Genomic DNA, 25,482 nt, shown 5'->3' on the forward strand with positions numbered 1-25,482 from the left:
AATCCCTAACAAACAGGAAGTCCCAATATCTAACAAACAGGAAGTCCCCATCCCTAACAAACAGGAAGTCCCATGACCTAAAAAACAGGAAGTAAAATTCCCTAACAAACAGGAATTCCCTGTCCCTGACAAACAGGAAGTACCAGTACCTAACAAAGAGGAAGTCCACATCCCTAACAAACAGGAAGTCCCTATCTCTAACAAACAGGAAGTCCCCATCCCGAACAAACAGGAAGTACCAATCACTAACAAACAGGATGTCCCCGTCCCTAACAAACAGGAAGTCCCTGTCCCTGACAAACAGGAAGTCCCCATCCCTAACCAACAGGAAGTCCCCATCCCTAACAAACAGGAAGTCCCCGTCCATGACAAACAGGAAGTCCCTGTCCCTAACAAACAGGAAGTTCCCGTTCCTAACAAACAGGAAGTCCCTGTCACTGATAAACAGGAAGTACCAGTACCTAACAAACAGGAAGTCCCCATCCCTAACAAAAAGGAAGTCCCCATCCCTAACAAACAGGAAGTCCCCATCCCGAACAAAGAGGAAGTCCCAATCACTAACAAACAGGAAGTCCCCATCCCTAACAAAGAGGAAGTCGCTGTCCCTGACAAACAGGAAGTCCCATTCCCTATCCAACAGGAAGTCCCCATCCCTAACAAACAGGAAGACCCCGTCCCTGACAAACAGGAAGTCCCCATCCCTAAAAAAACAGGAAGTCCCCATCCCTAACAAACAGGAAGTCCCAATAACTAACAAACAGGAAGTCCCCATGCCCTAACAAACAGGAAGTCTAAGTCCCTAGCAAACAGGAAGTCCCCATCCCTAACAAACAGGAAGTCCCTGTCCCTGACCAACAGGAAGTCCCAGTCCCTAACATACAGGAAGTCCCCATCCCAAACAAACAGGAAGTCCACGTCCCTAACCAACAGGAAGTACCAATCACTAACAAACAGGAAGTGCCCGTCCCTGACAAACAGGAAGTCCCATTCCATAACAAACAGGAAGTCCCCATCCCTAACAAACAGGAAGTCCCTGACAAACAGGAAGTCCCTGTCCCTAACATACAGGCAGTCCCCGTCCCAAACAAACAGGAAGTCCCCATCCCTAACCAACAGGAAGTCCCCATCCCTAACAAACAGGAAGTCCCTATCCAGAACAAAGAGGAAGTCCCAATCCCTAACAAACAGGAAGTTCCCATTCCTAACAAACAGGAAGTCCCTGTCACTGACAAACAGGAAGTACCAGTACCTAACAAACAGGAAGTCCCCATCCGTAACAAACAGGAAGTCCCCATCCCTAACAGACAGGAAGTCCCCATCCCGAACAAAGAGGAAGTCCCAATCACTAACAAACAGGAAGTCCCCATCCCTAACAAAGAGGAAGTCCCCGTCCCTGACAAACAGGTAGTCTCATTCCCTAACAAACAAGAAGTCCCCATCCCTAACAAACAGGAAGTCCCCGTCCCTGATAAACAGGAAGTCCCTGTCCCTGACAAACAGGAAGTCCCCATCCCTAACAAACAGGAAGTCCCCATCCCTAAAAAACAGGAAGTCCCAATCCCTAAGAAACAGGAAGTCCCTGTCCCTGACAAACAGGAAGTCCCTGTCCCTGACAAACAGGAAGTACCAGTACCTAACAAACAGGAAGTCCCCATCCCTAACAAACAGGAAGTCCCTATCTCTAACAAACAGGAAATCCCCATCCCGAACAAACAGGAAGTCCCAATCACTAACAAACAGGAAGTCCCCATCCCTAACAAACAGGAAGTCCCTGTCCCTGACAAACAAGAAGTACCAGTACCTAACAAACAGGAAGTCCCCATCCTTTATAAACAGGAAGTCCCCTTCCCTCAGAAACAGGAGGTCCCCGTCCCTCAGAAACAGGAAATCCCCATGCCCTAACAAACAGGAAGTCTAAGTCCCTAGCAAACAGGAAGTCCCCATCCCTAACAAATAGGAAGTCCCTTTCCCTGACCAACAGGAAGTCCCAGTCCCTAACATACAGGAAGTCCCCATCCCAAACAAACAGGAAGTCCACGTCTCTAAACAACAGGAAGTCCCCGTCCCTAACAAACAGGAAGTCCCCATCCCGAACAAACAGGAAGTCCCAATCCCTAACAAATAGGAAGTCCCCATTCCTAACAAACAGGAAGTCCCTGTCACTCACAAACAGGAAGTACCAGTACCTAACAAACAGGAAGTCCCCATCCCTAACAAACAGGAAGTCCCCATCCCTAACAGACAGGAAGTCCTCATCCCAAAGAGGAAGTCCCAATCACTAACAAACAGGAAGTCCCTGTCCCTGACAAACAGGAAGTCCCCATCCCTAACAAAGAGGAAGTCCCCATCCCTAACAAACAGGAAGTCCCCATCCCTAACAAACAGGAAGTCCCCGTCCCTGACAAACAGGAATTCCCCGTCCCTGACAAACAGGAAGTCCCCATCCCTAACAAACAGGAAGTCCCCATCCCTAACAAACAGGAAGTCCCAATAACTAACAAACAGGAAGTCCCTGTCCCTGACAAACAGGAAGTCCCCGTCCTTCAAAAACAGGAAGTCCCAGTCCCAAACAAACAGGAAGTCCCAATCCCAAACAAACAGGAAGTCCCAGTCCCTAACAATCAGGAAGTCCCCATCCCTAACAAACAGGAAGTCTCCATCCCTAACAAACAGGAAGCCCCCATCACTTACAAACAGGAAGTCCCCATCCCTAACAATCAAGAAGTCCCCATACCTTACAAACAGGAATTCCCAGTCCCGAAGAAACGGGAAGTCCCAGCCCCTTAGAATCAGGAAGTCCCTGTCCCTAAAAAACAGGAAGTCCCTGTCCCTAACAAACAGGAACTACCATTCCCTAACAAACAGGAAGTCCCCATCCATAACAAATAGGAAGCCCCAATAACTAATAAACAGGAAGTCCCCATCCCTTAAAAACAGAAAGTCCCATCTCTGTTTGTAAGGGATTGGGACTTTCTGTTTGTTAGGGACTGCCTGTTTTTTAATTATGGGGACTTCCTGTTTGTTAGGGACTTCCTATTTGTTAGAGTTGGGGACTTCCTGTTTGTTAGGGATGGGGACTTCCTGTTTGTTAGGTACTTTCTGTATTTTCCTCCTAACAAACAGGAAGTCCCAGTCCCCATCTCTAAAAAAGCAGGAAGTCCCTAACAAACAGGATGTCACCATCCCTAACAAACAGGAAATCCCCATCCCCTAAAACAGGAAGTCCCTAACCAAATAAAAGTTCCCATCCCTAACAAAAAGGAAGAAACCATCCCTAACAAACCGGTAGTACCCATCCCCCCAAAAAGGAAGATCCTAACAAACAGGAAGTCCCCATCCCTAACGAACAGGAAGTCCCTAACAAACAGGAAGTCCCCATCCCCAAAATACAGGAAGTCCCCATGCCCTACTAACAGGAAGTCCCTAACAAACAGGAAGTCCCCATCTCTAAGAAACAGGAAGTCCCCATCCCTAAAAAACAGGAAGTTCCCATTCATAACAAACAGGAAGTCCCAATCCCTAACAAACAGGAAGTCCCCATCCTTAACAAACAGGAAGACCCAATCCCGAACAAACAGGAAGTCATTAACAAAGAGGAAGTCCCCATCCCTGACAAAGAGGAAGTCCCCATCCCTAACAAACAGGAAGTCCCCATTCCTAACAAACACGAAGTCGCTAACAAACAGGAAGTCCCCATCCCTAAGACACAGGAAGTCCCCATCCCTATCAAACAGGAAGTCCCCATCCCCAACAAAACAGGAAGTCCCCATCCCTAACAAACAGGAGGTCACCATCCCTAACAAACAGGAAGTCCCCCATCACTAAAAAACTGAACGTCCTAACAAACAGGAAGAACCCATCTCTAAAAAACAGGAAGTCCGCATCCCTGACACACAGGAAGTCCCAATCCCTAACACACAGGTGGTCACTTTCCCTAAGAAATAGGCAGTCCCTAGCCATAACAAACAGGAAGTCCCCATTTCTAACAAACAGAAAGTCCCAATACCTGACAAACAGGAAGTCCCTTTCCCTAACAAACAAGAAGTCCCAGCCCCTAACAAACATGAAGTCCCAGACCCTAACAAACAGGAAATCTCAGTCCCTAACAAACAGGAAGTCCCTAACGAACAGGAAGTCCCCATCCCTAACAAACAGTTAGTCCCCATCCCTAACAAACAGGGAGTCGCCATTCCTAACAAACAGGAAGTCCCCATTCCAACAAACAGGAAGTCCCCATCCCTAACAAACAGTAAGTCCCTAACAAACAGGAAGTCCCAATCCATAAGAAACAGGAAGCCCCCATCCCTAACAAACAGGAAGTTCCCATCCACAACAAACAGGAAGTCCCCAACCCTAACAAACAGGAAGTCCCCATGCCTAAAAAACAGGAAGTCTCAATTCCTAACATACAGGAAGTCATTAACAAACAGGAAGTCCCCATCTATAACAAACAGGGAGTTCCCATCCCTAACAAACAGGAAGTCCCCATCCCTAACAAACAGGAATTCCCTAACAAACAGGAAGTCCCCATCCCAAACAAAAAGGAAGTCCCCATTTCTAACAAACAGGAAGTCCCCATCCCTAACAAACAGGAAGTCCCCATCCCTAACTAACAGGAAGTACCTAAGAAAGAGGAGGTCCCCATCCCTAACAAACAGGAAGTCCCCATCCCTAACAAACCGGAAGTCCCTAACAAACAGGAAGTCCCCATCCCTAGCAAACAGGAAGTTCCCATCCCTAACAAACAGATATTCCCTAACAAAAAGGAAGTTCACCATCCCTAAAAAAAAGGAAGTCCCTATCAAACAGGGAGTCCCCCTCCCTAACAAACCGGAAGTCCCTAACAAATAGGGAGTCCCCATCCCTAACAAACAGGAAGTCACCATCCCTAACAAACAGAAGTCCCCATCCCTAACAAACAGGAAGTCCCCATCCCTAACAAACAGGAAGTTCCTAACAAACAGGAAGTTCCCATCCCTAACAAAAAAGGAAGTTCCAAACAAACAGTAAGTCCCCATCCCTAACAAACAGGAAGTCCCCATCCCTAACAAACAGTTAGTCCCCATCCCTAACAAGCAGTTGGTCCCTAACAAACAGGAAGTCCCCCCCATAAGACACAGGACGCTACCTTCCCTAACAAACAGGAAGTTCCCATCCCCAACAAACAGGAAGTCCCCAACTTTAACAAACAGGAAGTCCAGATCCCTAACAAATTGGAAGTCCCCATCCCTAACAAACAGTAAGTCCCTAACAAACAGGAAGTCCCAATCCATATGAAACAGGAAGCCCCCATCCCTAATAAACAGGAAGTTCCCATCCCCAACAAACAGGAAGTCCCCATCCCTAAAAAACAGGAAGTCCCCATCCCTATCAAATTGGAAGTCCCCATCCCTTACAAACAGGAAGTCCCCATCCCTAACATACAGGAAGTCATTAACAAACAGGGAGTCCCCATCCCTAACAAACAGGAAGTCCCCATTCCTAACATACAGGAAGTCCCCATCCCTAACTAACAGGAAGTCCCTAAAAAACAGGAAGTCCCCATCCCTAACAAACAGGAAGTCCCCATCCCTAACAAACAGGAAGTCCCCATCCCTAACAAACAGGAAGTCCCTAACAAAAGGAAGTCCCCATCCCAAACAAACAGGGAGTCCCCATCCCAAACAAACAGGAAGTCCCCATTCCTAACATACAGGAAGTCCCCATCCCTAACTAACAGGAAGTCCCTAAAAAACAGGAAGTCCCCATCCCAAACAAAAAGGAAGTCCCCATCCCTAACAAACAGGAAGTCCCTAACAAACAGAAAGTCCCCATCCCTAACAAACAGGGAGTCCCCATCCCTAACAAACAGTAAGTCCCCATCCCCAACAAACAGGAAGTCCCCATCCCTAACAAACAGGAAGTCCCCATCCCTAACAAACAGGAAGTCCCTAACAACCAGGAAGTCCCCATCCCTAACAAACAGTAAGTCCCCATCCCTAACAAATAGGAAGTCCCCATCCCAAACAAACAGGAACTCCCCATCCCTAACAAACAGGAACTCCCCATCCCTAACAAACAGGAAGTCTCCATCCCTAACAACTCTGCGCGTGGAGATTGAACGCAGTAATCTGATCTCCGAGGGCTATTCTTCCCAGGTCCTCAATACTATCTTGGCCTCTTGCCGTCCCTCCACGCAGCGCATATATCAGGCATCGTGGGTGGCCTTTTCCGGATGGGCTCGAACTAGGAATCTCGACTCCCTATTGGCGGGGGTACCACAAGTTCTGGACTTCTTGCAAGCAGGTCTGGCTCTTCACCTTAAACCCTCCACCCTTCGTAGACAAGTTTTGGCTTTATCTTCGGTCCTCAAGATTTCGGATCCGGGCACCCAATCCCTACACACTCACATTTCCTGTTTCCTCAAAGGGGCTTCCAACCTGGCCCCACCTCCAGTCCCACGTTTCCCATCCTGGAACCTCAACAAAGTGCTCAATGCTTTGACGGCTCCTCCTTTCGAACCCTTGCATTCGATCCCTCTGAAACTCTTGTCTTACAAGACCTTATTTTTGGTTGCCATTACGTCTGCCCGTCGGGTCTCAGAATTGGGGGCTCTGTCAGCACGCAAGGAGTTTTGTGTTTTCCTTCCGGAGGAAGTGAAGTTGACTCTAGACCCTACCTTCCTTCCTAAGGTTAATTCAGTTTTTCATCGGGCTCAGGAGGTAATTCTCCCTTCCTTCTGCTCTAACCCTTCGCACCCTACGGAGATTCACTGGCATAAGCTGGATGTTCACCGTGCCCTTCGTTTTTATGTTAGGCGAACCAGAGATATCAGAAAATCAGACTCTCTCTTCGTCTCTTTTTCTTCTCATAACCTGGGTCAGCGTCCCTCCAAGTCTTCCTTGGTGGCCTGGATCCAGGCTTGCATCAGGACGCCTTGGGGTTTTCTTTTAACGAAAGGCGGTATATAAATGTAAAATAAAATAAATAAATGGCCTATGAGAGTCTTGGTCTGCATCCTCCACAAGGGATTAAGGCTCACTCCACCCGCAGCGTGGCAGTCTCTTCGGCTTTCTTGACCCAGGCGCCCCTAGCGGATATCTGTAGAGGTGCTACCTGAAGCTCCCTGTCTCCCTTCATCCGGCACTATAAAATTCCGTCCTTCCTGGAATCACAAGCGGCATTTGGCTGCAGGGTCCTTCAGCAGGTGGTCTAACAACCTTCCCCCCCTCTCTGGGACCGAGTTACTGCTTAGGTATGTCACATTATGATGATCTCCAGATGGGGGGGAAAGGAACATTGGGTCCTACCTTGTGAAGGGTCCTTTTTCCCTGATCTGGAGATCATCAGCACCTCCCGGATGTTCCTGCTCTTGTCGGTACTATATAGTTTGATTCCAGGGGAGGAGTCTCGTTTTTGGGTGGTGGCAGTCTCCAGGGTCACAGTTATCCTGTTACTAACTGTTACTACCTGTTACTACCTTCTGTTCTGTTATTTGACTGTTACTTGCTCTTATCCTTCTTCTCTGTTTTCTAACATGTTCTTTGTAGCGGAGCAAACACTAGTTCTCCTCACCTTTCGCATTAATCCCGGAACTGGGGAAGGCACCAGACGGTGGGAGGAACTGCTTCGTTGAATATCCGGTCTGTCCTGAGCATGCTCTGTGCCTGATCCCATTATGATGATCTCCAGATCAGGGAAAAAGGACCCTTCACAAGGTAGGACCCAATGTTCCTTTTTAACATGGTGATCCTATTTCTTTAGCAGAGGGAGAGTAACTGGCCTTATCCACCCCCAGCACAGCATCCCTCCAGTGACTGTTGCTGGTGTCTATCTTATGTTTCTTTTTAGATTGTGAGCATTTTGGACAGGGAGCCATCTTTTTTCTTTCTTTCTTATTTATTTATTTCTGCCTGCTTTGGAAACTTTTGTTGAAAAGCGGAATATAAATTGTTGTGGCGTGTGTGTGTGTGTGTAATTATCCTGCATGTACCACTCTGTGTGGAATTCCACCACCCTCCACATTCCTAGCTCACCTTGTTCATTCAAATTACAACCGTGTGCTATTGAGGAAGGAGAAAGCCAACATTTCTGACTAACTAGAACACTTTTAAAGCGGTCTCTCTTTCTGTCATGCACTTTTGTATATTTACTCTTGACAGAATTAGAACTCGGTGTGCTTCCCTGGCATCGCCTCCATCTTCGCAGGGACGGTCTTTGTCCAGAATTCCACTCTCTTCTCCTTCAGCTTCTTCGATACCTTCTGCTTCAGGTTCAGCTCCAGATACTGCTCCTCGGCGTTATAGGCCGGCCACTCCACCAGACCTTCTCCATTTGGGTTTCTAGGAGCAGAGTCAACAAGTCAGTGTTGCAGGCAGGCAGCCAGGGCAACCCCAACCCACCGTCCCCAAGACCTGGAGAGCAAGTCCTCACCCGCTGTGAGCAAAGTTCGCCCAGTATTTCATGATGGTCCTTGAGAGGCGCTTCTCTTCCTCTGTGGCTTCGTCTGCAGGGCAGAGGGAGAGAGGCAGACACAGACGGAACCAGCAGGAAGGAAGAAGGAGAACCCAGAGGCCAAGCCAAGAGCCGGACGGCCACCTGTAGGCCTGGCACATTTGGAGAGAGGAAACCTCTCGGCCCTGGATGCGGATCAGCACCGCCAGACTGCTCTGGCAACTCAGCTGCTCCACACAGCTCAGCTTTGCTCACTGACTGGCATGAGGACAGGCAGCAGCCTCTCTCTGGAGCCAAAAGACACCTCTATTGCAGCAAAAGGGGCCTTCAGCTGAGCACTCTGATCGAAGGGGGGAACTCAAGAACTGCACTTTCCCAAAGAACAAAAGAATGCATCCCACTGTTAACCTGAATGTTGTGACACATTGAGAGGGGCAAGAAGAAGAAAAGGCAGGTCAGCTGCCTGGACTGAAAAGAAGGGTTCTGCCCTGTGAAACACAAAGAAGTCAATTTGCAAACAGTTATGTCGGGGTCATTTCTCAGTAGAGCTGCATGGAAGTTGGAAAGGTGGTGGTGCTTATCACCTAGTTGCTCAGTGTCAAATTTCAGGCAGATCTGACAAAGCGTTTGCATTTTAAGACATAGGAATTTCAGAGCTTATCTATTGATCGATCTATCAAAGGCTTCAGTGGTATGTGGCACATCTCACGAGAGTTTTAAGTCCCCTCACAAGACTTCTGGAGGTTCCTGGAGTGCATGCATGCAGGAGGATGAGGAGGAAGAGCCCTAGATGGACTTCATGGTGTTGCTCAGCTGCTGAGGCTGACCATGTTGGGGGTGGGGGTGGAGGATGCGGGCCGCCACCACCTTCAAGGCCACAGGCCCAGCCTGTGCCTGCTCGCCTGCCTGCTCAGTTCTGGCTGGGAGGGGCTGAGTGGAAAACAGAGGCGGGAGGGAGAGAGGGAGGGGGAGCCTTGCCGGAGGCCGCTCGCTCACAAGGCTCTCCAGGCAGGGGCAGGCCTCCTCGCGCTGCCCCCCCCCCCCCCCGCCTGCTTGCCTGATCTCCTGGACCATCAGCGGAGGAGGTGGCAGAAGGGGAAGACGATGACCCTCTGGGCTCGGAGCCTGGTGGTCTCCCCGCTCTGCCTCCTCTTTCCCCCTCAGCCGCCACCTCCGCCCCCCGCCTTCAAGTACTGGTGTGCGGATGCTCTGCGCGGGTCAAGCTAGGAAGAGTAGAAGGCTTTGCCTCCCCAGCTTACCTCTACGGGCTGCACTGCACTTGTGTAAGAAGCCTCTGCCACCAAATGCCTGTCTCACGGAGAGGGCAGCCGTCCAGGGAGAGGCCCTGCGTGGACAGGAGCTCTGGCTCCATGGGGCAGCCCGCAAGCACATCCTCCTTCCCCTTTGAAATGGGGCAAGAGCAGATTGGAGCGGTGTGTCCACGCAGGGCAGTCCTGGTCCAGCTGAGCCCAGGCAGACATCCCGGGGGAAGCGCTCATCACAGGCCCTGCCAGGGGCTGAACCCAAAGGCAGCGCAAATCACTCCTTACCACGCAGGCGGATGTCCCCGGTCAGAAAGGGCCCTCCGAAGACAAAGCCGACTTCATCTGCGTGATCCGCTTTCACGTAATCTGGTTTCGTATCATGGTATAAACTGGGCCGGTGCTGGTACTCAAAGAGGTAAACAGGAGCTCCAGAGGCTAAACAGTTAACAGAAGCAGGCAGAAGCTGGTTGCGGGGGGCAGAGAGAGTGTTGATCCCTGTGGTCCCCCCCCCCGCTACTAAACCCAAACCCCTAAGTTTCAGGACCGCCAGCTGAGCTGGAGGAGGGGATGCACCCCCCCCACACACACACACCCTCCCAGTGCACACTCAGAGCGGGCGCTGGCTCCCCCTGGTGGGGACTCCAAGGTGGCGGCTGCAAAAGACTCCCCGCCCTTGGGCCCCAGGGATGGCATGGCGGCCTCGGATCTATGGCACCCCTTGGCTCGTGCTTGGGCTCCTCCCCCAGCCCACACATGCAAAGTCACAGCCTAGACCCCAAAAGCAAAAATGAGGAAACCCAGACAGAAGCCGCCATCGGCAGGCAGAGAGCCCGCCTGCCGGCATAAGGCCCTCCTGCCCCAGGGCTGGCCCCAGGAATGAGGCCTGGCGCCAGTGTTTCTAGGATCAGGGCCGGGAAATGCCATGCTGCCAAGGAGGCGCCCATTGCAGCGTCTGCCACCCAGCCAGGCAGCTGTAGCCAGGGCACCCCTAGCTCCAGCGGGTGAAGAGGGGAACGGGCCGTCTGCCCCAGCGCAGGGAGGAAGGGTGGCGGCAGTGGGCCATGGGCCCGTGGGGGTAGGGGGCAGCATTTGGTGACACCCCCCCTCGTGGAAGGGCTCCCCAGCTGAAAAGGCCGAACTGGTCTCCTTCTCTAAAGGCTCCCTCCGTGGCCTTTGGGAAGTCTCTGCTTCTGGGCCTCAGTGCTCCAATTTGTAAAGTGGGGACAGGAATGATGGTCCAACACTTCATAGGATCATAGGAAGCTGCCCTATACTGAGTCAGACCCTTGGTCCATCTAGTTCAGTATTGTCTACACAGACTGGCAGCGGCTTCTCCAAGGCTGCAGGCAGGAATCTCTCTCAGCCCTCTCTTGGAGATGCTGCCAGGGAGGGAACTTGGAACCTTCTGCTCTTCCCAGAGAGGCTCCATCCCCTGAGGGGGAATTTCTTCCAGTGCTCACACTTCTAGCCTCCCCTTCAAATGCAACCAGGGCAGACCCTGCTTAGCTCAGGGGACAAGTCATGCTGGCTCCCACCAGACCAGCTCTCTTCATGGCACTGAGGACAGTGAGGGAGACTCTGAGGCTGCACCTCACACACCCCAGAATGCTCCTGAAGGGACACAAACCACATGCCACGAGAAGCAGCGTGCTCTACTCGTCTCCTCTGGCCAAAGGTGGCCCGGCAGTGGCTCTGGCTGGAAAGAACTTTGCTTTCCGAAGTGGGAGAGGAGGGCCCGGGGGCTTTGGCGAGGGCGGGGTCAAGCCCATCTGGCTGCTGGGAGTTCTCCAGACATGGCTTCATGCTGAGGGTTATCGGAGGGGCAACTCTGCTTCGCAGCAGATTCAGAGCTGTTTAATTCATGGCATTAAATGGACTGTTCACATTTCCTTGGCTCCTCTCCACATTCCCTGTGTGCGTTCCCACAGCTTGTTCCAGGTTTTTTCTCCTACCAATCACATCCCAGAGGACGGAGAGGAGAGCTGGTCTTGTAGTAGCAAGCATGACTTGTCCCCATAGCTAAGCAGGGTCTGCCCTGGTTGCATCTGAATGGGAGACTTGATGTGTGAGCACTGCAAGAGATTCCCCCCAGGGGATGGAGCCGCTCTGGGAAGAGCAGAAGAAGGTTCCAAGTTCCCTCCCTGGCAGCATCTCCAAGATAAGGCTGAGAGAGACTCCTGCCTGCAACTTTGGAGAAGCCACTGCCAGTCTGTGAAGACAATACTGACCAGTGGTCTGACTCAGTATAGGGCAGGTTCCTATGTTCCTATGAGGTGTCAGATGCCTCCCTTCATTATTACTTGTTTAGTTCGACAGCCAGCTGGAGTTCCACAAAACTGACTAGCCAAAGCAACAGAATGCTTAGCCCAAACCTGCTGAATCTGAACCAAATCTTTGCTGATTTTTATAATGAACTTGCCTTTGTGACTGCCTTCATCACCCCATGCCCCGCCCCCGCTGACCATTTAAGATGCCATGGAAGTTTAAAGTAGAAATCATTGCTTTCTCTTTGTGATGAAGAAAAATGCAGCCTCATGGAAACAGCTCAGACACAAAGGGTTCAGGTTACATCAAACCTGCAGTCTCCATTGTTAAGCTTCCAACAACATCTGCATATGTAAAGCCTGTGTTCCTATGGTGACCAAACTTCAGTAAGACAAAACCTTATAGGAAGACTCACATTTTGCATTCCAGACTGAGCTGTCAAACTTTCCTTCCTGGCACGGAGTGTTCCGAAAATCCACCCAGCAAACATTTTTTTTTAAAAGAAAGCAAGTGCAAGTTTTGGGGGGGAAACCAAATTATCAGCAATGGCACCTCCACCCACCACAGAGAAGGGTCGGGGTATACCAGATCATGCCTCGGTTTTTTGGTTTTTTTAAAGCTGTTGAAAATAGAGGATTTGTTTACACTAAATTCAGGCTAAGCCAGAATGCACAGCCAGAATGTGGGGGGAAAGAGAGTCACATCTGAACTGGTCCCTGATAGCCCGCAGCGACTTCGGGGTAAATCCAGCTGAGATGTGGACTCGCACCCTCCATTCCAGAGGCGATTCAAACTAACAACCATGTGTGTAAAAGCTCCTGGAGAGCTTCACGAGGGAACTGCACTCTTACCCTTGTGATAATTTAGTGTTTTAATCGATGGGATAATAATGGCCACATCTCCCAGCAAGTCCAGGAACCCGTCTCTTAGTTCATCCAGGTGGGTCGTTTCTCCTAGATATTCATCCAGGACCACAGGCAGGATTTCACGTGGGACACCCTGCGAGAAGCAAGAAGTGAATGGAACAAGGGCCCAGCGGCCAGAGCCTGCTGTTTTCCCCATAAGGAGAACCTTCCAGCCCTTTCTGAGAAACAGGGAGGGGTGAAGGACAGGGCCTGGAAAAAAGACGCCTCCCCATCACTCAGGAGCCGGCACGAATTCCTGCTCATTTTGCCATGACTCTTTGAGGGCCAGAGCTGGCACAACAGGGCACAGCGGGCAGCAACTCAGCGGAGGGGAGGGGGCAGGGCTGGCGGCACCAGGGTGGGAAAGGCTGGGCAGCACTCCTGATCCCTGAGACCCCCTCTGTGCCCAGAGCTGCCCTCATGTGGGGTGTCAGAGCGGCTCTCTTGGGGCCCGTGGAGGGCAGCTCCCCTCTGCATCTGGGAGCTTGGCTGCCAAGGTGTGTGTGTGTGTGGGGGGACTAGGGGAGAAGGAAAAGAGAGAGGGAGAAGGTGAAGAAGAGTTGGGAGCGCTTGGATTTGGTGTGTGCTTTAAAACTGCCTGGGGTCCTGGTGAGAAAGGTGGGGTATACAAAACATTTCATGAATGAACTGATGGGAAGAACAGGACCGGTAGGGACAGGCGCAGGGGAAGACCCTCTCCCAGGGGCAGGCTAGCACAGCCTCCCCCTCCTGCCAGTGCCCCACACACCAGCATCTGAGCACTACATCCTGCTGCACTCAACCCAGCCCGCAGCACTAGCTCTGTCTCCCACCCACTTCTGAACTGCCTTTTGAGACTTTTGTTATAGGCGACCTAGACATGTAGTGAGTAGGTAGATGACAATCCCTCTTGGGCCTGGGATCAGGCCAAGGCTTCGGTGGCGGCGGGGGCGGGGGGGCTATGGGGCTGGGCACACAAGGACATTGGGCCTCCGCTGATACAAGCAGGCTCTCTCAACAGCAAGCAGGGAGGGAGAGAAAGTGCGCCAAGGATCCTCTCCTGTACAGTCCACCTCCTGGAGGGCCAATGCCAGAGGCTGGTCGCCCCTTATGGAGGGATGGCTCAGGCTTCGCCCCCAGTCTCCTGCAGGACGGATGCTGGGCTGTCCCTTTTGGACGGACCTCTCCTGAAGGATAGAGTTCTTCACTGAGCCTATCGCAGCGCACACAAGAGACAGACAGCACCACAAGGCCGCTGTCCCTGCAGTTGTGTGGACATGGTCCACTTATTGTGGAATATTTCTTCTGGGAGAAGCCCAGATTTTTGACATGTTGCAAATTAACAAACTGGACAGTTACCAACAAGGGGAGGATCATTTCTGAAAGGAAGCGGATGGTGTTTCTGTCTCCCAATTCCTTTAATGCTTTCAAGGGTGATGTCTGCATTTTAAAAAGAGAGAGGAAACAACGCAAGATAAACTTTCAGTTGTGCCTTTGGGATTGCCTAAAAAGAACAGAACAAGCATTAAAAAATCCACCATGGTGTAAACTAATATTTATTAGAAAATCCCAGTCCCAAAAGGTTTCAGGCAGAAAGAAATGCTCTTCCTGCAGGCAAGTCAAAGGCCCTCTTCTTTCTCCTTCAGGAATATGTGCCTTTTAGGAAGAGGATTAGTGAGGATGAGGCTTGTCTGGTGCTAACAGCCACAGTCCCCCCACCCCCCACCCACCCCGAGGAAGAGCCTTCTTTAGAGCAGTCAGAACTGTGGGGGAAGGATCAGGGCCCGCTCCAGGGGAGCCCCAAGCCTTGGGAGCCTTGTTCATACACATGCAAACCTTTTCCCATGGGCATCTGAGGGCAGAAAGGGAAAGCAGAAGGCACTGGCTTCCACCCCGTGGCTTTGCTCCTTGTTTTTCCTGCTCTCGCTCTCTCTCTTCAAGCTTGTGCACCTGCCTTCTGCTGCCTAACTGGCTCAGCCTGCTCTCCAGGCAGGCCTCCAGAAGTCTTTGCCAGCCCCCCTGCTACCCAAAAGGGTCTTTGGAACGGGAGATGCTGCCAGGGAGGGGAAGTGAGTGCTCTCCTCTGCCAGCCAGCGATCTCACAGATCCATTCTATATTGTCCTTCATGCTTTTACAGTGTTCTTGATTATTAGGAAGGTGCCACATGTTTACCTGTTTCACCTGCTAGGGTGAAAATATGGCTTCCAGGGTGTGTGTGGGGAAAATGCTTCTCTCAACCCTCTTCTTTCATGAGACTGTTTGCTGGTGGATTGTTTCTCTCTCTCTCTCTCTCTCTCTTTGTTTAGAGAATAAAGTTCTCTAAACATTTAGCTCCCTGTTATTCTCCCTGCTCTGATGTCAAAGTACCTCTAGGTGCATTTTGATGCCAGCAAAGAGGTTTGTGAAAATTGCCCCCATCCTTTTCTGATTAAGCCCTAGTTTTTACTATGAAGTCAGCCTACAGCTACGTTCTCCACCAACACATTCCGCCAATACATCAAAAAATCTCAGAAGCATCTTTAGATGGTACAGAAGCTGGAGAATTTTCTGGTGAGCAAAATGTCTATCCAATGAGGAACAAAGATGGTGCATCTAGACCCCCAAAGAGAAGGCGGACTGGCTCCCTCTTGATGAACCCCCAGTGCACCGACACCTGCACTGTGTCCTTCCCAACAACCTCTCAGTGCCTCCCTCTTTCTATAGCAGTTTGATGCAGACCATTTAAGAGCTCCTTGATGGTGCCTTAAAGGTAAAGTGTGTTGTCAAGTTGATTTCGACTCCTGGCGCCCACAGAGCCCTGTGGTTTTCTTTGGCAGAATACAGGAGGGGTTGACCATCGCCTCCTCCTGCGCAGTCTGAGATGATGCCTTTCAGCATCTTCCTAGAGCGCTGCTGCTCGATAGAGTAGCAGCAGGGATTCGAACCAGCAACCTTCTGCTTGTTAGTCAAGCATTTCCCTGCTGTGCCACTTAACGTGTTGATGGTGCCTTACCACACGTGTATTCCATCCAAATTCATGGTTTGTGACTCCCACCATGAGAGGCACAGCACTGAACTCTTTTCCTGCCAGCATCTCTTCAGGGGTCTTGGGCATAAAGACACCATCCAAAACTGGGCCAATGTTCTAAACAGAGAGAAATACATCATGCTTTTGCTTCAGGAAGCACAAGCAGTGCCCCAGCCAGGCACATGACTGATGCTGACATCCGCAGAGATGAGCTGCTTGCAACTGAAAGGTTCGGCCAGTCCCCACAGTCACCATGGAGGGGCTCCACTCCTGTGCAGATGGTTGGGGGAAGGGGGTCCAGGATAAGGCAGGCCCGACCCTGTCCTCCATGCTGGGTGCCGGAAGGGGGCCTGCTGCTGCTGCAGCTGCTCTTGCTGTGTGCTCAGCGCCTGCTGGATGCAAAGGTCTGTGCAGGGCTCCTGGGGTCTGGCTGCAAGTGGTCCTGCAAAGGGTCTGTCTCTGGGGCAGCCGGCCCCCTGGCCTCTGCCGGCTGCAGAGGGTAAGCTCCCCTCCGACTTCTGCCAAAAGACAGAGAGCTCCTCGGGAGAGCCAAGCAGCCCAGAGCCCCAGGGGCCCGTGCCCTGCCTGCTGCCAGACTGGCACAGCTCTCTCGCCACTCGCCTGGAAGAAGAGCCACCTCCGGCTAGCCAGGAGAGCAAGAGGCTTTGGACTGCAGCTCAGCACAGGGCAAGGCAGCCTTTGCCAGCAGGCAGGCAGCTCTACTCCCTGCTGCTCTCCCTGCTGTGACGACTCAGGGCCCAGGGGAAAGAGCCTTGGCTTGCCTGGCCCAGCGGCCGGCTTGGGGACCCACGGAGGCCGGGAGGCACACCTTGCACCCTCCAGACTGACATGAGGAGCCAGGGGCGGGTCTTCCAAAAGGAAGGTGAGAGGCAGTTCCTGGGCGCACTGCTCAGACCTGCCCAGCCCCCAGCCCCATTCCCCCTGCTCTCCCTGCTGGTCCTTGGAACTGAACAGGGGCTGCAGGTTTGCTGCTGCAGGTTACTCCTGGGGGATGAGAAGGCCCACATGGTGCATCGCCCTTGCACTGAGGGCAGCAAGCAGAGGGCCCTGGTGCTCTTCCCGCAGCCCAGCTGACCCACCTGCATCAGGATGTCTTTGACGGTCAGCTCCGGAAGGCTCTTTTGCCTGAGGCACTGGACCATGGCAGCTGATGTGGCCGCCCTGCAGCCAAACGAATGAGCAATTCTCTGCATTGGTACACAAAGGCAGGAATAGGAGAACATGAGGAGGGAGGATGCCTCCGGAACCAGACTCTCCACAGCTCCTGCCCAGCTCCCCTCTGGGTTCAGTTGAAAAGCTGCTCTGCCACCAGTTTGATATTCTGCGTCTGCAGCAGTCCGGTTCCATCTTGGTTCAAGAAGAGCCCATGGAGGTCCAGCTTGTCCCAAAATGACCCCCAATGCTTAATGATTCCACAACCCTCCTCCTGATACCTCAGCTCTCCCGCCTAACTAGCTCCACGTGTGGAACCGGCAACGTTTCAGAGGAAGCCACCTCGGAGGCCCTGGCTTCCCAGGTTCTGCCTAGAGGCCTAAAATTGGCTTCTAGGACTCCCCTGCTACCACATTTCTTCAGGCCATTGGTACCAACATGGACCATGACCACGGATTCCTCCACAGTAGCACCTGCCAGGCTGCCTAGATGGCGTGTAACGTCCTCTGCCTTCACACCAGGCAGGCAAGTCACCTTTGGATCTGCATGTCCATCATGAGCCCAACGATCTGTGTTCCTCATTCCTTCAAATCACCCACTACAAGGAGCCTGCCTCCAGTGCCAGAGGCATAACCTCGGTGCTCACCAAGGATTGGGACCCTTCTAAGGCACCATTTCTCTCTCTTCCTCAGAGTGACAGTCTCCTTCCCCGAGTTCCTCATTCTCCCCACCAGCAGAGGAGCCATCACCTCAGAGTGGGGTGCCTCTGCTACATCCCTGAAGGCCGCGTAGCAAACTTCTCTGCCTCATGCAGCTTCTCCAGGCCCACTACCCACCCTGGCCCCAAGGGAACAAACTGATTCCCTGAGAACCAGAAGCCCCTTACAATGAGTGCACACCCACAACTTCCATCCAGGAAGCAGAGAATCCTACAAGTGACCCTAGGTACAATAAGCAGGATCGCCTCCGCATCGCTGCTGGCTGTCCGTCTCCATAATGTTTTTGGGTTTTTTTGCCAGCTGTTGCCTCTGGCGCTTTGAGCAGCCAGAGTACCATGAGCAGAACTTCCACCCCCTCCTTCTGGCTACCGTCCCTAGCACCCCTCCCTCGCCAGCCACCCCTGAGGGTCAGGGCCCCTTCAACACAGCATGGACTGCAGCATGCTGTCCTGCCCCCTCCCACAGAGCAGAACCTACAAGGCTCAAGAAGCAGCAATGGGAGCTTGCAGGACCCTGGAGAGTTCCGAAAGAGCAGCTTGCTCCCACCGAAGCCAGCGTGGAAGGAGGCCTTGTACGCCTCCTGGCTCAGACTACCCCACCTAGCTCACCCCACCCCCCACCTCCGCCTGGAGAGTGGAGAGTCTGCAAGGGGCAGTCCCTTGGCCTGGAGGCCAGGACTTGTCCTTCATCAAGAGCCACTCCGGCTCAGCGGGGGTCTCTGGCTCGGGGGTCTCTGGCTCCAGCCTGGCTCCAGCTTGGGGCTGGCTCTTCCGGCCTGACAGCTCCCCCACTCCTCAAGGTTGGGTTCTGAGTTACTGCTCAGGGTATGGGTCATCCTGACCCATTGGCAGCTGCAGTTTCCTTTTCCTGGGGAGAGGAAGTGCCTTTTGCTTACTCTGAGCTCTTGGGATGCAAAGAGTTATTGGCAGCCATTAAGGTTTCTTAACTTCCATACTACCAAAGAAACTGGACCAAAGAATTCTGGGCTTTCAGCCCAATCTTGCAGGCAGCTGTGCCCAAACTCTGATCGGAATCATTTCCCATCACAAGCCATGGCTGATTTCATGACTTTATGTCAACCCCACAAGCGCCCCTTGCCTCCTCCTTCATATAGGGAGCCCAGCGCCAAGGAAGCCAGATCGTCACAGCCACCAGCAGAGGCTGCTTTTCCACTACAAGCCTGTAGCATTCTGAGTCAAAGATATTTGGCTTGATCCAGTGACAGGCAAAGACACCTACTTTTGCATGAAGCTGAGGGTTGGAGTTGAAGGTAGTTGGAAGCTGTGAAACTCCGCTTTCTAGGATAGCTTTGTGGAATAAGCCCTTGGACAAGGGAGACAGAACCTAGGAAAAGCAAGAAGAAACTTATCAGATGAGTTCTGCCCTAATCCTGCAATAGCAGTGCTGAGAATGAGGGGCCTTTGAGCTGGTTAACAGATGGATTCATCACTCCAGAAGGAATGGTACAATCCCACCCATCCTCACTAAAAAACACACCAGCAACACCATGACATTGTGAGGACGTGTAAAGAAGTATTTGTGACTAACTTATTCAGAGAGACCTTTCACTCCTGGTCTCCACTGCAATATAGGGATGTGCATGAACCGGTCCAGAGGTTCGAACTGGTTCGAATGTGGCCCAGTCTGGCACCGGCAGGGGGTGATCCTTTAAGGGGGGGTTGCACTTACCCCTCCCACCGCTTTCCCCCCGCCTCAGAGAATGTGGCCCTGGATATGGATTTTAAGCATTCCAAAATGAATGGGAGAAAGTACATCATTCCACTTCAGTTCCTGCAGGTTCACAAGCAGCATCAAGCTTTGCCCAAGCCTGGAAAAATCCAAGCCTGCAACGTCTGGTTAGGAAGTCAGGGAAAGCTCTGAGAACCATCTCCACTTCTGGAGGAGACCTGTGGCCACTGAGGGGTGTACGAGGCCAGGGAGAGGTTGGGGAGAAGGTTTGCTAGCTTGCTGCTGCTGCTGCCGCCACCTTCTCCCTGCATGCCAGGCTTCCTGCACCCACAAAGGCATACTGTTGAACAGGGAGTGGGGTTTCCCCCAAACATGCCACAGTCAGTATATTACTGCTGGCTTGGACCTTCTTCTTGTCTTTGCTAAAAATTCCAGGCTGCTTTGGAAGGGAAGTGTTCCTGTGTAGGGCAAGCAGGTAAAAGCATATGCATGGCAGTAAGAAAGGAACCCCATAATAAGGGTCAACGCTGCCCTCCCCATGTCCTTCACCAAAAGCTGTGAGTGTGAGTCTCTTGTTAGGTTTCTTAATACACTTTTTTGGAACTTACAAGGGCTGAAATAGAGAAGGATCCTGCAGAGACTCCAAAGAGAGTCACAGACTCTGGATCCCCCCCAAAAGGCTCGATGTTCTCCTGGATCCACTGGAGGGCTGCCAGCTGATCCAGAAAGGCCCAGTTTCCTCGCGCGCTCTCATCCCCTGTACTGGAAGCAAGCCAACAGAAAAGCACAGCTGAGACCTCAGCTTGGGTGCACATCAGAGTTCAGCCCTTTAGCAGCTTAAAGGGAAGACTCTCTCACTGAATCTGTATGGTGGAGAAAGGCCCTGGCCCCATGAGCTAGCCACACCCCTCTCCAGAGGGCCTTTCCATGCTCCGTGGAACTGGCCTTGCATCCATCCCGAGTGGCCGAAGCTATTCCTGGAGATTCCCACCCCACCCCCCACCCCTGGAATATTTTTCACAATACCCTGCCATTGTAATCCCCAGGATTGCTTTCCAGAGTCACCTGGAGCCTCCAGGCCAACCTCTGAGGATGGGCAACCTGAGAAGAGAAGCAGAGCTGGGCCATCTCTGGGAGCCACTCCTCCACTTGCGGTAGCCAACTCCCTCTGCCAACAGCCATGCAACTTGGCCTCAGCTCTTTGCCCATTCAGGCTGGATCACCTCCTCGCTGTCCAGCTCAGCCTGCAGTCCTGGAACTCTGGAAGTCAACTCATGGGCCACAGTGGGACTTATTTCCTAATGAGCTTGGGATGCACAGAAGACGCCAAACTAGACCCTTGGGGAGAGGAAAACAGGAAGCCCTCACCTAAAGAATCCCAGAACACCCAGCCGGTACTGAATGGTCACCACCACCACATCTTCATAGGCAGCTATTGCTGAGCCATCAAACCTGGATGCAGCCCCAAAAACAAAATTCCCTCCGTGGATCCACACCATCACCTTCAAAAAACCAGGAATGACACACAGTGACTGGAATGTTGTGAGACATTCACCAACTGGAGCATCATGAAATAATACTTAGAACATACAGATTGCTATCAACGGAGGGAGGAAAGATGCACAAAACTGAATCCTCATCAGACAGAATCACATTCAACCCATCTTGCAGCAAGGGGACGGGCTACCAGTCGACTTCTGGGCCCGATTCAAGAAGTTGGCTTAAAGCTCTTTTCAAAGTCCACTTTCCAGTGTGTGCCTTTCCAGTGCCCAGTTGGATGGACCATCATGGCAAGAGGCCTTCAGGGCCTTGAGAGAGGTGGCCCCAGGGCTACAGAATAGCCACCTCTTGGAGTACATTTGCGACCTCCTGCTTAAGGGAAGAAGCATTGGCTAATTGTGGAAGAGGTGTGTTCCATGTGGCACTCAGAGTTGTTACTGCTCTACTCTCCGTGGTAGCTTTGATGCTTTCTATACTGCTATTTCTATTATATTTTGATAACTTTGTAAATTGTTGTAAGCCAACAGCAGGATAGGCAGGGCACCAAAATACTTGAAATGTGTGAGTGAATGAATGAATGCACGAATGAGCTGGAGGAGCCTAAAATAAGCCTAGAGACTGGTTGTCTGGAGCAGTAGATAAATGTACAAGTCTCTAGACCTTTTTTCATTGGACACATCATTGCAAGACCCACTGAGTTCAATGGGATTTATTCCCAAGAAAGCAGCAGCCAGAGAGTAGCCTGAGGGAAGGATGGGGAGCCAACCAGTAGCAGCAGCTCATCCTCAGAGTCTGGTGAGGGGCAGGGGCACCAGCGGAGGCAGTTCAGATTGCTCCTCTCCTGAACCACCCAAGAGCCACGCTGCCTGCAGGGTGACCATTTGTTAGGTAGAGCTGTGCAGTTACCACATAGCTCTACCTGATGGATGGCCAGCCTGCAGGCAGCATAGGAGAGGGAGGAGTGGCCCAAGAGAGCTGGGGAGCAGAAGCAGCTGTGCTTCCTTTGGCACCTGCCCCCCTGCCCCCCACTAGGACAAGCTGCACCTGGACCAAACTAAGACCACGGCCCAAGCTCAGCCGGCCTTGGCAACAGCTGCGCTGCTCCCCGGGCATGTTGCCAGCCATCTCGGCTCTTGCTGAGGGGAGAGATTTACTTACAGGCAACTTGGACTTCTTGGATGGCTGGGCTGGGGCATAAATGTTTAAGTATAAACAGTCTTCGGCATTTCGGAAGGTGGGGTGTTTTTCTTTCCACCTTTTCTCAACGCCTTTGAGAATCTCCAGATCCTGTGGGCACCTGCACAAAGGACACCATAGGATGCCATTGCAATCAGCAGCCACCCAACCAACTCATGATGCAGCAGGCAGGCAAGAACACACCCTTGGCAAGGAGAGGCCAGTTGCACTGGAGCCACAGCCTGAGGCCTCCCAGGGCTCTTATCCCTGCAAGGAGTCCAAATCCTTCCCCCCGCCCCCCACCGCAAGACTTTCAAAACTTTCCATGCATTGGACACACTCTCTGTCCTCCAGAAAGGGCCATTGGTTGCTCTTTGCAAGCTCCAAAGCATCATGAATGGATTTCCAGAGGATGATTCACAACTGCAAAGGACTTGAGGAAGAAAGCTGTACGCAGCAGATGTCCCACTATGAGGAAGGCCTTTCTCCTGAGGCTGAGCATCTTCTTAAAAGCTCTGGAAGGAAGCTGTACCTGGGGGTGGGGATGTTATTGGCTGAGCAAAGAAGGCCCAGTGCCTCAAGCCTTTGGGACAGGCTGTGCTGAGAGGGCAAACGGACACAAAGAGGGGAACGAGCCACAGCTGATGGCGATGGGCACCTCCCCTAAGATGTCCCTCTGGATTTGCCCTCTCCAGGAAGCCCAGCAAAGCAAAGCAAACCAAAGCACCCGCTCCAGCCATCTTACACTGCTGGGTGAGCTGTTGCATCTCTTACGCCATCCCACGGCTCAGGCGGCAGTGGTGGGGAGAATCTCAAGGGTCCCGTCGGAGGCTTTGCAAAAGGAATCCCCAGGAAGACACTGACCAGCTGCTCCGTTCCTTTCACATCTGCTGGTTTCCCTCGCAGAAGCCCATATTTGGTGGCCACTTCCAGCTGGATCTCTTCTGGACCTACACAACAATACACACATCCAGTTAAAAGACTAGACGGCCCATACAGTACAGCAGGCAACTCCGTGAAGGTGACAGGCTATATAAAACCAGAGCAGCAACCTCCAGATAGGCCCCTGCTCATCTCAGCCCCCGTCTGGATTAAATCCTCTTGCCCAGACTCCTCCTGAGTGCCACACATACAAAGAAAGGGAAAGACACCTGTGGCCAAAGGACAGTGATCCAGCAAGAGACTCCATGAAGGGAGCACAGCCACCCTTGGCCACAGATGGCTTCCATTCAAAAGTGCCCTTTCTGGTGAGAGTTTATTAGGTTAGGGTAGTTTTATTCATTTGTTTCACATTTGTAATCATAGGTGAACACCTGAAACAAATGCCCAGAAAGGAAGGGGGAGACGACTCAGGGCCGCAAGCAGATCTGTGGCCCAGAAGAGCCTCCCTCCCAAGCTAGGTGGCCTTGTCTCAAAGGAGGCAGAAGTACAGAGCGCTTGACTTTGGGAGAAAACAGATATCACCACAGAAAGGAAGGAGGGTTGAGGCAGTTCAACACAGCATTCCAAACACAGGTACATTTTTTGTCTTGGGCTGAGCTATGGAGGGAGGGAAAAGGCTGAGTTTCCAGATTGTTCCATTGGATGGGGAAGACCTGGCTTGGTGGCAGCAGCACGTGGGGAAAGGACCCAGGTGTCCTAGTGGGCCACAGGTTGGACAGCAGTGGGGTGCAGTTGCTAAGACGTGGATGCAAATTTAGGCTGCATTCACAGGCCCATCGTGTCCAGGTTGTGAGAAACAACTGCTCCGCTCTCAGCACACTTGAAATACTGTTCTGAGCCCTAGATTTAAAAAAGGACATTGATAAACTGGAACAGGCTCAGGGGAGGGCACCAAAGATGGTGAGGAGGGGTCTGGAACCCAAGTTGAAGGAGATGGGTGTGTTTAGCCTGGAGAAGAGATGACTAGGGGGTGGGCAGGATGGCCATCTTCAAACCTCTGAAGGACTGTCATTGGAAGAAAGAGCTGCCGTCCTCTGTTGCCCCCACCCTGAAGAACAGGACTAGAACTGGGGTGTGTGTGTGTTGAAATGGCAAGGAAGCAGATTTACACTAGACACAAGGAGGAATTTCCTGGCGGCAGGAGCTGTTGGGCAGTGGGACAGTGTCTGCCTGCTTCAATGGTGGGCACTCCTTGGCTGGAGGTTTGCAAACAGAGGCTGGGCTGGATGGCCAACCAAGGGCCAGGAATGCTGTAACCGTCATTTTCCTCCTGGGGTGTGGGTGTGGGTAGTCCACAAAATGCCTAAGGTCCCTCCAGTTCTCCAGTTCTATGATGCTCTGGGGTCAAAGGGACGAGACGGGGTCACGTGCTGACACACCTACTTGGCAGGAGAAGAAGTTAGTCAACTCCACTCATCTATTACACAACTTGAGGAGATGGATCCAGACTGAGGGGGAAGAACCAAGTCCAGGTTTTAACATCAAGTAATACTCCCGTATGACTCTTCCTGCCTGCTGCCCTCTCCAGAGGGAAGCTCCGCTCTACGTGCCAGTGCCTGGCACAGGGAATGAGCAGTACAGGTCTTCTCTGTGGCAGTCCCCAGGCTTTGGAGCCCCCACCCCACCCCGCCCCCACCCCGGCCAAAGTTCCCTCTCTTGGGAGCTTCAGGCACTTACTTGCTTAAAATCTGCTGCAGGGTGCTTTGGGTACTGGCCAAACTGGGAGGCTCTCCTGCTGATTGATGCTGGTTGTTTCACAGTCTAGTTGCTTTTATTGCAATTTGTACTTGGTTTAATTATAATGTTGGTCGCTTTGAGCCCATCAGGCAAAAAGTGGCCCACATGTTCTAAGATAAAGGAAGGGATTGAGTCCAGCCAGGGTTGTGTCCCTGACCAAACACACCATCATTCCGTGGTTCTATAGATCCAGTCTCATTCCCTGCAGTCTCTCCCCTGGCTTTTATACTGAGGTCCAGGGACACTTCTTAGGAGCTCTGGAGATTCACCACTCAATCCAATGCACCTTTACTCAGAAGAAAGCCCTACTGAGGTCAGAGGGACGTACTTCCATGCATGGGATTGCAGCTGAAGATGGTTTCAAATGGAGTTATGTTCCCACTGCTATAAAATAATATAAGGGTGTAATAGGTCCAGCTTAAAATCCCCTCCCCAAAACAGCAGCTGTCCATCCCAGACAATCAACTGAGAGATGGTCTTTACTCACCATATCAGCAAACAGAAATCTTACCTTTGCTTTCAATCAGCCTCAAGTGAACAGTGCTGATCACAGCCCAGATCAGAGGACACCAACTGGCGAGGGCCATTCTGCTGCACTGGTCGCCGGAGGGCATGGCTGTTCGATGGTGATTCTAGAAGGGCAGGGTCCAAAAGGCCTCCTCTCCAGAGAGCTGGTGGAATGCCCACTTGC

The 25,482-nt window shown here is 52.0% G+C and overlaps 1 protein-coding gene across 1 annotated transcript; it reads right to left on the bottom strand.

Moving 5' to 3' along the window:
- Nucleotides 1–8,067: 8,067 nt before the first annotated feature.
- LOC128334109 (carboxylesterase 5A-like) lies at nucleotides 8,068–25,453 on the bottom strand. Its single transcript, XM_053270382.1, has 13 exons — nucleotides 25,303–25,453; nucleotides 22,858–23,062; nucleotides 22,095–22,233; nucleotides 20,805–20,938; nucleotides 20,045–20,198; nucleotides 18,987–19,091; nucleotides 16,956–17,063; nucleotides 15,841–15,972; nucleotides 14,207–14,287; nucleotides 12,815–12,962; nucleotides 9,984–10,133; nucleotides 8,413–8,485; nucleotides 8,068–8,321 (listed from the first exon to the last, which is right to left on the bottom strand). The coding sequence occupies exons 1-13, from the start codon at nucleotides 25,403–25,405 to the stop codon at nucleotides 8,144–8,146; spliced, it is 1,710 nt and encodes a 569-aa protein (XP_053126357.1). The 5' UTR covers nucleotides 25,406–25,453; the 3' UTR covers nucleotides 8,068–8,143.
- Between the last annotated feature and the right edge of the window lie 29 nt (nucleotides 25,454–25,482).

This window comes from Hemicordylus capensis, chromosome 9, assembly GCF_027244095.1.
Source record: "Hemicordylus capensis ecotype Gifberg chromosome 9, rHemCap1.1.pri, whole genome shotgun sequence".
NCBI lineage: Eukaryota > Metazoa > Chordata > Lepidosauria > Squamata > Cordylidae > Hemicordylus > Hemicordylus capensis.

What these genes read in the sequence shown, in the direction of transcription:
- LOC128334109 (XM_053270382.1), bottom strand. Translation starts at nt 25,405, where the DNA reads ATGCCCTCCGGCGACCAGTGCAGCAGAATGGCCCTCGCCAGTTGGTGT. An exon ending in ACCCTCAGCTTCATGCAAAA is followed by an intron (nt 17,064 to 18,986) that starts GTAGGTGTCTTT and finishes GTACCAATGCAG; the next exon opens with AGAATTGCTCATTCGTTTGG. An exon ending in TCAAAGACATCCTGATGCAG is followed by an intron (nt 15,973 to 16,955) that starts GTGGGTCAGCTG and finishes CTCTCTGTTTAG; the next exon opens with AACATTGGCCCAGTTTTGGA.